The sequence below is a fragment of the Colletotrichum karsti genome (genome assembly GCF_011947395.1).
Source record: "Colletotrichum karsti strain CkLH20 chromosome Unknown Scaffold44, whole genome shotgun sequence".
In the NCBI taxonomy this organism is placed as follows: domain Eukaryota; kingdom Fungi; phylum Ascomycota; class Sordariomycetes; order Glomerellales; family Glomerellaceae; genus Colletotrichum; species Colletotrichum karsti.
This window is the reverse complement of record NW_024065944.1, coordinates 177,305-188,315: the sequence shown is the minus strand read 5'-3', so window position 1 is coordinate 188,315 and position 11,011 is coordinate 177,305. Positions and strand designations below refer to the sequence as shown.

Sequence of the window (11,011 nt, the reverse complement as noted above, 5' to 3'; positions counted from 1 at the left end):
AAGTTGGATACCTCAGTTGGGAAGGATCCACTTTTACATCGTCTTAGCTTCTTCCCGCTCTTTCTACAATTAGGTCCTTCGGCTTCCAGCTCGCTGCCCCCCCCTGTTTCATCAGCTTCCCAGTAATAGCAACAAAGAATTAAGTGTGATGGATCTAAATCAGGTCTTTGGCGCACGACAACCAACTTCATGCGATGGTCGACGATGTCTTTCCAGGGACACGAGGCTCCATTGTCCCAGACTTGAGGTGTCATTGAAGATGTAAGATGGAACGTTGATGGAAGCAGCGGGCCACGCTTCAACTGTCATTTATGGCATACAGATCAGGTTCTGTCACCTTAGACGGAGGGAACTACGGGGAAAGAATGGAAAGTTAAGATACCTGATTGCTATGCATGAGATGTGTTCCTTTTCCTGTCTACCTACCTACCTTCCTACTGCTACTGCTGCCGGCCGTCTTGCCTGAGAGGGCCGGCACTTTCCTCCGCAGTGTGTCATCAGCAATACAAAATACAACTGCCATCGTCAAATCAGCTCTTTCCATACCGAATCTTGAAATCAAGCGCCCAGGCCGTGAAAACTCGAGCAGGATTCTACCTATTGGATTTGCTGATGCACATCGACCTGCGAGTCACAAGACAGGTCCCTGTTCATTGGGCATCCGGAGATCGGTGAGGGAGACGGCGCTCATTGCTCGTCCCTTTGCCCAAGGACTAACAAGCACTCGGCCTGCAGCACCACCACCAGCCCAAGTGGATGCCTCGAATGCATCCAAGTGGATGATGAATCCATGAGGGCATGCCGAAAGAACTGCATCGCCTTCTCTGCACCTCTGCGCCTTTCCGCCGCCTACCGTCCATGTCCTGCCCGTCATTCCATCGCATCGCACCGCAGTCTGCTTCTCTGGTAAATTCCGAGTAGTGCAAGGCAAGGTCCTCCCAAGTGCAACCTTCGATAGACTTCGTTGCTTTTGTTTGGCCCAGCCCGACGCAACCTGCATCATTGACTCCCAGTTCCAGACCACTGGAGCCTTCTTCCATCTGTCTCTCCTCTATTTTTGCTTCATTTGACTGGGCAAACTTCCTGCCGTGCGGCAGATCCGCCCGTAGGGCTTCTTTACCGACGACTCATCCATCGATCGTCTATACCTTACCTTATTCAACAACACCAACACCTTTTACTTCATCTAAATGACCGTCCGTACCTAATTACTCGACAACCACAGCTGCCCAAAATCCCGGGGCCTCGACACCCTCGATCGCCTTTGCGACGACATCCCTACCATCCCGCTTCCCGCAGCAACATAGACAAAACGTCGGGAACATCCCTGCTTAGTGACAGCGGACAGGCGGTTCACCGCGCGGCGCCCACTCAGAGTTGGAACTCGACAGAACGAGCCGGCCAACCCCTCCCATTTCACTGCCCTCTTCCCACCTGCCCTCACCTCACAGGCCCGGTCCCAGTCAATCCAAGTCCACATACGAACGGCCCCTCCATCATCATCCTCCCTCCTCCTCCTCCTCAAGCTCAGGTCCCCCACGACGCAGCCTGCTTGTTCTGCTGGCCTATATCACCTGTCGGCTGCCTTTATTACATATTACCACCTACCTGCATACCCAGCTGCTGCTGTGGTATGACGACGTTGCTCCCACTCTGACTCTTTTTTTCCCTCTTCCTCTCTCACTCTCTCTCTCTCTCACTCACTTCTCCCGCTTCTCTTCACCCCCTCTTCTCACTCTCAGCCGGCTAAGCTTCAGGCTCGGCCTCTGATTAAAGCACCTCCCCTCCACCTCTCCCTCCGCTCACTCCTCAGCGCCGCGAGGGACTTTTGATCTACCCGTTTTCCGGGTTGCTTCATCCGTTGTGCACGATACCCGTGTCTTTTTACTTTAGTGTCGCCGACGCTCACGCTACGCTGTGCGCTACACGACCACGAACCGCTTACTACCCCGCCATTCATCCCACCTGTTCAGACAAACTTCCCAACAAACAGGCGCCTCCGCTGCAGCTTCCCGCACGTTAAACGGTCACCTTTTCCTGCCGCAAAAATGGCTTACCGTTCAAACGACTTCGAAGACCGCTTCTATGAGCCCCGCCGCGAGAGGGCAGAGAGCCGGGTCGCATTTAATGACGTTGACGTTCGCGATAGGCCTCGCGAGCGCGAAGGTGACCGCCTCCGCTTCTTGCGCGATGAGCGCCCTCCTGAGGCTGGTGCCATGGTCTTGAGCCGCCGAGAGGTTGAGTCGCGAGAACTTTCGAGACCTCGTCATCGCTCTCCGAGTCCCGTCTACCGGGAGCGTGTCATTCGTAGGGCTCGCAGCCTGACGCCCCCGCACGTTCACGACCAGGAAATGGAACGTTCGAGGGTGCGTATCTCAGAGCGTGAGCAGATTCGCAGTCCCTCCCGCGGACCACCTCCTCCCGAAATCCGCCCTGAGATTCGGGCTCGCTACGTTGAGCGGCAACGCTCGCCCTCTCCGCCTCCGGCAAGAGAACGCAGCCGTGTCGGTGTGCGCATCGTGGAGCGTGAGAGGGAAAGGGAGCGTGTTCCTTCACCTTCCCCCTCTCCTCCTCCCACTCCTGCCCCTCCTCAAACCATTCGTGGGCCCACGATTGAGAGAGAGGTCATCACTCACTACCGTGACATCGACCATGGTAAGTTCACACATCGTACCGATTTCGTGATCCGGTGATCTAACCATGGCCAGGCGTAACCCGTATCCCCAGCCCTCCTCCTCCGCCTCGCCCCGCACCCCGACCAATGACCAGGACTGAAGACCGGGAACTGGATATCGACATCACGACGTCCCGCAACAGGACCGACATCGACATTCACCGATCCTCAAGTCGTCACCGCTCCCCCAGCCGCGAGCGTAGATCTCCCGCCTTCAAGGACAGCAGGGAGCTCGTCGTTGGCACCGACCGCCTCCGCATCGATGACCGTCAATACCACTCCTCGCGTCGCCGTGCTCATTCCGCTGCAGCCCGCACTCCCGTCGAAGAGGAGGCGGAGTACATCACCTCCAAGATCGATTCAAGGGGCAAGATGGGCGAAGCTTGGGGTGGCGCCACCAAGGATTGGAGCATCGTGGATGTTCCTCCCGGAACTGAGCGCGTCAGGATGGACGGCGTTGGAGGTGGCTCTGCCGAAGTCACTTGGCAACGCTACAACGGCGTCAGACGGTCCAAGTTCATTCCCGAACGGGAAGGAGCTCCGATTTCTGCACCTTCTCCTGCGCCTGCCTTGCCCTCACCGCGGGAATCTCGTGATCGTCTTAGTGTTCAGGTCTACGACCGCGAGACCGAGATTGATATTGAGAAGACAAAGGACCGCCGCTCACGCCCGCAGAAGCGCAATGAGATGTGGACGGAGATCACCAAGGATCTCGTCATCCGTGACGCCATTATCGAGTTGGGTTATGATTTCGAGGAGACCGAATACTTCTTCTACATCATGCAATATCTGAAATACGTGAGTCAAGCCCCATCTTTCCCTCACCGCTCATGCTAACCAATCGCAGGATGATGTGCTGGAGCTGGTCCAGGTATCAGACGAGATTCGCCGCTTCCGCAAGAACCGTGTTCGTGAGATCGAGCACGAGAAGGAGTGGCGCGACGACTGGGATCGCCGTCACGGACACCACCACCACCACCGCATCCCCAGCAAGTACGATGATGAGCGAATCTACGAGCGTGAGGTCGTTTACGACAGCCAACGCCCCCGCCGGTACTAGACTTGCGCGGACGACGATTTAAGGATATATAAGTACGGAAGCCCTGCTACACCGTACACTGTGTGAGCAAAGCGGTGAATGGCGCTCTACAACGGATTCGGACTACAGGACATGTCACTCGGTATGCGACGTACTGGCATTAGACGACCGGATCTGCCGGGAGGGGGCTATGTGTGTCTTCTTTTCTCATTTTACCCATTTACTGGCTTTTCTGCCCGGCACATGTGTAACGATTCATGAATACTACATAGCGGCGGAGAATAGGGCGGAGTTAGATTGTATTAGGATCAATAACGACTTATGACACAACTTCGGCCTCTGGCTCATGTGCAGTTTGAACCCTGTTCGCAGTTGCGGCGAAGAAGTCTTTCTTGGTGGTGGCTGCTTTGAGGGATTCAGGCTCATTGCTGATTTGAGGCACATGAGCTGACGGTTCCCATATTCAATTGTCTGTCGTCTCCCGATCTCGTCATTCAGCAATTCGCCCAAGCTTCTGACACAACGTTGCCTACTAATCACAGTGAATTCGAACTTCGTCTAAAGTCGCGCGCTGGAAGTCTCTCTTCTACACGGGTTCTAGTCAAGTGCTAATCTCATTAGTCGAGATTGGGGGCTGTTATACCATTCCCTTCAAACTCTTGACCGGCCTGTTGTCTATGGGCCTTGTCATTCAGCAACGCGTTCAAGCGTTCGAGCCAGTTAGTCCATGGAGATGCTTACATACCAGCGATTTCAGCTCACCTTGCAAAACGACGAGACGAATCGCGGCTCGTCGACGTGCCGCTCCTCTCTGCCATGCCGCAGAGGTCAAAGTGTCTTGCTGGGCCTGGGGTTACGGTCAAGGAAGTTGTTGTTCATGGAGACCGTAATTCCCACAACGATGTCTGGAGGGCTGATGGGGCGGAGTTCAGGGTCAAGCAGGAGGTCTCGTCGATTGGATTGACAAAAAGTTAGCTCTGTTGGTGGCTGTTTACGTGTCTGGAAACCACGGGAGAATACGCGTCTTCGAGGCTGTCCCTGCTTAATGTCTAGGAGGGTGTTATGTCTAGGACACTTTTGACGTTGAGCAGGTGGTTTGCCGAGGGGAGAATCCGCTTCCCTTGTGGTATCGAGGGGGAAGATATTCAGCACCTTTCTGAAGCACAACCACAAGAGTCATTAGTTAACTACTCAAATGTCGAGATATATTTTCTAGAGAACTTGTTTAATCCTCCCAAGAAACTTCTCCGTTCTCGCGTTGAGTTTCTTTGAGGTAATAATTGGCGTGAGAGAGACATGACTTCGAAACCATACTTTGTCCAGCATTGTCGATTTCCTTTGAAGACTTGTCTCGAGGCTATGAGACTATGGTACTCTTAATACCCAGGTAACGTGAGAGCGATCGTGAGTTTTGCTGCTAATCCAAAAAGCTCCGTCAGCCCCAGCTTGGTTCTTCTCCTTCCCCTTTCCTTATTGGGCTTTCGACATTCAGCCCAATAACGAACGTGTGCGCCGCAGGCAAGGCAACTGCAGGCACACGAACCAATCATGTCTTGTGGAGTTCGGGCTTTCCGAATCCAATAAGTTGGGAGGGGTAGGCGCCTTCCAAGACACAAATGCTGACCTCCCGACAGAGCCTCGTCAACATCGTCAGCCAGTTTCCCAACCTAAGTTTGACATACGCGCTCCTCACGGTTGGCACTCAGTATTGGACTTCCAACTTGTTGGTGTCCTGCGCCCAACGGTCTCATAACATTCATTCATCTTCGATCTACAACAGCGACCTCAGTTTACGCCGCCAAGCCTCTCCAAGTCCCCAAATGCAGGTGTATCAATACTCCCCGCTGGCCTCGGGCGACATCCGAAGATTCATCCTCTTCCCGGGGGGATTCGATGATCCCCTCCAAGGACAAATCGTTCACGACAAAGTCACCTTTGAGGATGAATACGAGGCATACGAAGCCCTGTCATACGTCTGGGGAGACCAGGACGATCCCGAGACCCTGACCGTGTTGGCACATACCATTTGGGGTCTTCTCGACGACGAAGAGCTCTATGAGATCGGTTCTCTTCGAATCGGTCAAAATCTGGCTTCCGCACTCCGCCACCTGCGCCACAAAACCGACTTCAGAGCCCTCTGGTGTGATGCTGTCTGCATTAACCAGAACGACCTCGACGAACGAGCTACCCAGGTCCTGCGTATGGGATACATCTATCAATATGCTGCCAGAGTCGTCGTCTGGCTTGGACCGGGAGATGAAGATACCAGTGGAGCAATACAGACTTTGAGTACAATGGGCTCACCCTGGCGTTGGACTGAGGAAGATGGGCTTATGCTGAAAGATGGACGCGACGAAGATTACTACTGGCATGAAGCTGAGGACGGAGCATTGACGTTTTCGCCGATTTATTGCGAGACAGTTCTGAAGGCCGACTGGCAGCCCCTGCTGCATCTTCTTCGTCTTCCATGGTTCAGTAGGCTCTGGGTACGTCAGGAGATCGGCCTGGCAAACGAATCGGCGATATTCGTCCTCGGCTATCAAGAAATACGTTGGTCAATCCTCGGTGATGCCCTCCTTTTCATCCTGATGTTCATAATAGAAAGACAGCCCCCTCTGGACCAATTCGCTAAACATCAAATCCAGAAGTACATCATCAATGCCACAGACATTGTTTACTCCAGTCGTATACCGGATCAAAGATCGCTGCCCTCCTTACTCCTGAGTACCAATCGCTGCAAATGTTCAGACCAGCGAGACAGGATATATGGTATTGCCGGCTTCCAGCCTGCCTTTTGCATTCAGCCGGACTACGAGAAGAGCGTCAGGCAAGTCTACGCTGACGCTTTCCGAGGCCTGGCCGAAGGCGGCAGCTGCCAACTTCTGTCATGGTGCGACATGGCCGACAGCCCGAGTTGGGCACCGGATTTCACAAGGCCAGTACCAAAGTTGCTCAGTGCCGTGGACCAACAAGTTTCTGGCCCTTCAGAAGCAGTCTTCGCGTTTCTACCAGATTTGTCGGCCAGAACCGTGGGAGTGTACTGCGACACTGTTGCGAGTTGTTTACCGCCAATACCTGAAGCTGCCGACGGAGGAGTTCTGCAGGCTGTCATTCAATCATGGATAAATCGTATATTGTTCCGCGATATGCATAACTACAATACCGCTATGGTGGACGACTTGGTGTCCACGATAACACTTGGTAAAGTCCAGGAATACTACGAGGATTCGAGGTGGACCCTACGGCAGGTGCAGAACGTTTTTTTGAGAAACGTAAAAGGTTACAATGCGGATGAGTCTGTCTCTGAAGAACACGTCGCTTCTCAGCTTGATCGGTGGTGTGAACTGATATTGCCCGGCTCCGTGCTTCATGAGACGCAGGAGGGCTTCTTTGCATTGGGCAACGAAGCGACTCGTCCGGGAGATAGGATCTTCGCCATCCTCGGATGCCCGGACCTCATCATACTGAGGCCTGTTGTTGACCAACAAGTATGGAGAGTGGTCGGGTCCTGTTTCATGCACAGCCGTGTGCGGATGGAAGCGGTCCTGGGAGATCTTCCCGCGGGATGGCAGATGAAGTACGCGAGTAAGCACTGGTACTACTCTTTCACCCGCCCCGACGGCACTTCCACACCTGAGGATCCTCGGCTCGAGCCGCTTCCGGCGGGGTGGGTTCATTATTATGATGAGAGGGTCGGTTTGCCTGTATGGGAGAATCCGGAGGGGGTGAAAACTTCCTATGACTTCCGGTTGTCTCCTGAGCGGTTGAGGGCCCGCGGGGTCGAGTTGGAGGAACTGATTTTAGTGTAGCTTATTGTTAGGTGCTTGGCCCAGGACGACGTATTCACTTGTTCCTTCTCTTTCCGCTTCCTATCTTTCGAAAGTCAGGCTTCGCCTCTCGATGCTTATCATCGTGCTTATCTAGTCCATCTAACAGACAACATGTCCATTATCAATATGTGTGGTCGACAGAACTCGACACGAATCTGGGAGTTGAGACGTTCATCCATGGGATCCGCCCGGATACCGTCCTCTGACTAACCAAGAGAAGTTACGATAACGTTTGGAGCTTGGAATGTCTCGTTGACTGCGAAAGGCTATGAAGACGCTGTGCTTGGGCACGGGGCTGGTGTGATCTCCGCAGGGGTAACGAGTGGGATCGGTGCGGATGCCTCTGCTGGACCCAATATGCGGCTTTGATCGCCGTGTGCGGTTGCCGTACCCGTGATGTTCCGCCGCGTTTCGTTCGAGTTGATTTGATGTTGAGTTGTTTCTGAGTATATCATGTTGTTGGCTGGCTGTTCAAGGCAGTTTCGTTTGTAAAGGTGTAGCAGGTTGTGTGGATTGGGTGGATGGACTATTGTGACGAGGACGAGTCTTTTGTGATTTTCAGTTGCGACAGACTGATGATTCTGAGGTCCGAGGGGAAGATCGTACAGAGTTATAGGTCCGTGTATGGCGCATCACCTTCAGAGAACTTGAGGCCTCTTTGGTCAACTCCCACACGGTAGGCTGATGGAGGTGGGGAGGACCATGTTGAAGTACTTTATTGACCCAGCCGATAACCGTACGCTGGGCGTTTCTCTTCTAGGTCTGGATCCTGCTGGTTGGGGAAAGACCCAGTCGCCAATTGGCTGCCGCGCGTGGTGGAAGGAATGGGAAGAGCAGGTTGATGACGCAACAAGGGGTGATCTACGTATAGACACCGATAGTCTTTAGGGTTGTGATGTGAAGTTAGTCGATTATGTTGATGTGGACTTTTCTGTTTCGTCAGTTTTATTCTTCTTGATACGGAACTCAAGGAAGCCTGCTGTTTACATGAATTTCATAGCAAGGCATTGAGAGCTAGAGTATGTTGAGAAATACGATCGGACGACCCTCCAGTTTGAAAATGTTATTACATCACACATGAACTTAACCCGGTCAGCGGCTGCTACTACTGTGATTACATCAGATGTAAGCAATGGTGTAGTCACCTTATGAGGCGGCTATATCCAACCGCTCACTCTCACTCCCTCACAGAGATAAATCAACGATGCGGCTAAAAGCCCTGAATCATTCCGCAATCTTTTTGATCAATGCCGGTAGTATTGAGAACCATAACCTGATATACATGTACCGTATCTAACAAACATATCCCCGAACCGCCGGCCAGAAAACCATGTAAAGAAGCGCCAAAAACAACCCAAACAGCAAGACCGCAACCTCCTCCGACCCAAAATGATACCCATATCGTACATGATCCAACTTCTTATTCCCCGGCGACGCCGACTGCGGCTGCAACATCCCCTTGAACCCCCTCGCCCACGGGACCTCCAGGCCCCGGTCATCCAAGATCTGCTCCGCCGTGATCTTGGCCCCGGCCATCACGATCGGCACGCCGGTCCCGGGGTGCGTGCTGGCGCCCACGAAGTAGGCATTCTCCAGCCCCTCGGCGCGCGTCCGCGGCCGGAAGGCAAGCACGTTGAAGAAGCCGTGGTTCAGTCCAAGGATCGCGCCCTTGTCGAGGTTGAACTTGTCCTGCCAGGTGACCGGCGTGTTGACGATCTCGTGGGTGATCATGTCGCCCAGGTTGGCGCAGCCCGTCCGCGCGCTCACGATCTCGAGGATCATGGAGCGGGCGCGGGACACGATGGCGTCCCAGTCCTTCTCGTGCGGCGCCAGGCCGTCGCCGCTGCCGTCCTTGGACGACTGCGACATGTGGCCGACGGGGACGAGGACGATGACGGTGTCCTTGCCCTCGGGCGCGGCGGTGGGGTCGACGCGGCTGGGGACGTTGACGTAGAAGCTCGGCTCGTCCGGGAGGGAGTGGCGCTTGAAGATGGCGTCGAAGGACTCCTGGTACTGCTCCGCCAGGAAGATGTTGTGCGTCGACAGCTCGGGCACCTTGCGGTCGAGGCACCAGTAGAAGGAGACGGAGCTGCAGCTCGCCTCGCGTTTCTGCAGGGCCTTGTTGTAGGTCGTGATGGCGGGCGTCTGCGGGAGGAGGTTCTGGTAGGCGTAGACGAGGTCGGCGTTCACGACGACGACGTCCGCGGTGAGGGATTTCCCGGACTCGAGGACCACGCCCGTCGCTTTTTGGCCGTCCGTCAGGACCCGGGATACGGGCGTGTTGAGGCGGTACGTCACGCCCAGGCGCTCGCCGATGCGGACCAGCGCGGCGACCACGGAGTGGAAGCCGCCGCGGGGATACCAGATTCCCTCGGCGAACTCAGTGTACTGGAGGAGGGAGTACGTTGCTGGCGCGTCGAAGGGGGACATGCCCATGTACATGACGGCGAACGTGAAGACCCTCCGCAGCCTCTCTGTCCAGAAATACCGGCTCGCCCTGCTCCAGATGCTCTCGAGCGGGTGCAGGCTCACGACGTGCTTGACGAAGCTCGGCCTCGCCAAGTTGTAGAGCTTGCTAAAGTTCTTGTGCAGCACGTCCCTGACGGAGACCTCGTAGTGAGTGTGCGCCTCCCGGAGCCACTGCAGGTAGCGCTCGAAGCCGTCCTTGCCCTCCCAGCGCTCGATCTGGGCCTTCATGGTGGCGAGGTCGGAGGAGTGCTTGAAGAGCTCGCCGTCGTGGAACCAGATGTTGTAGTTCGTCTCGCAGCGCAGCAGGTCGACGCCGGCGTCCTTCATGGTGGTGTCGAGGTCCCTGAAGGTCTCGTGGAAGAGCTGGGGGAGGAGGAAGAGGGAGGGCCCCTGGTCGAAGCGGTGGCCGTCGTGGTGCATGAGGGAGCAGCGGCCGCCGGTGAAGGAGTTCTTCTCGAGGACGGTGACGGAGAAGCCTGCTTTGGCGAGGCGGGCTGCGAGGGCGACGCCGCCGGCGCCGGCGCCGACGACGATCGCTTTCTTTGGCTTCTCGCCGAGGGAGGGCATCTTGGCGGTTTGGGGTTTTGGTGTGTATTAAGAGTGTGTGATATGACCTTTGAGATTGAACTTGTGTTTGTGAGATTGAGGTCGTGTAAGTCGTCAATTGACGTTATTGAGATGAGAGGACCAAGATACCCGATGAAGCTCACTCACATGCCCACTCACGATGAGAATTCGGGGAGAGCTCCGTTACCAAACACCCTACCAGAGGGGGCCTCAACAGACATTCATACTCGATAATTGTCTCGTCATTGACGCAAAGCATGTGAAGAGAGACCCATTCATCTTGCTGGCATGCCACCGGGGAGGTTCCACAAAAGCCACGGGACGGGCAGGGGTGGACGGGAATCGTGCGAGGAGAGCTCCGCATCGGCCGGTTCGGTAGAGTGATGACACCTCGACTTCGGAGGCGGCTGACGACGTTGCACTTACAACATT

General features: G+C 55.0%; 3 protein-coding genes across 3 annotated transcripts; 2 read left to right on the top strand and 1 right to left on the bottom strand.

Moving 5' to 3' along the window:
- Positions 1-2,048: 2,048 nt before the first annotated feature.
- CkaCkLH20_10951 (uncharacterized protein) lies at positions 2,049-3,734 on the top strand (the record flags this gene model as incomplete). Its single annotated transcript, XM_038893665.1, has 3 exons — positions 2,049-2,655; positions 2,709-3,472; positions 3,522-3,734. The coding sequence occupies 3 exons, from the start codon at positions 2,049-2,051 to the stop codon at positions 3,732-3,734; spliced, it is 1,584 nt and encodes a 527-aa protein (XP_038741001.1).
- Positions 3,735-5,329: 1,595 nt separating this feature from the next.
- On the top strand, positions 5,330-7,522 carry CkaCkLH20_10950 (uncharacterized protein; the record flags this gene model as incomplete). Its single annotated transcript, XM_038893664.1, has 1 exon — positions 5,330-7,522. The coding sequence occupies one exon, from the start codon at positions 5,330-5,332 to the stop codon at positions 7,520-7,522; it is 2,193 nt and encodes a 730-aa protein (XP_038741000.1).
- Positions 7,523-8,836: 1,314 nt separating this feature from the next.
- Positions 8,837-10,579, bottom strand: CkaCkLH20_10949 (phytoene desaturase; the record flags this gene model as incomplete). Its single annotated transcript, XM_038893663.1, has 1 exon — positions 8,837-10,579. One exon carries the CDS (start codon positions 10,577-10,579, stop codon positions 8,837-8,839), a length of 1,743 nt encoding a protein of 580 aa, XP_038740999.1.
- Positions 10,580-11,011: the final 432 nt, after the last annotated feature.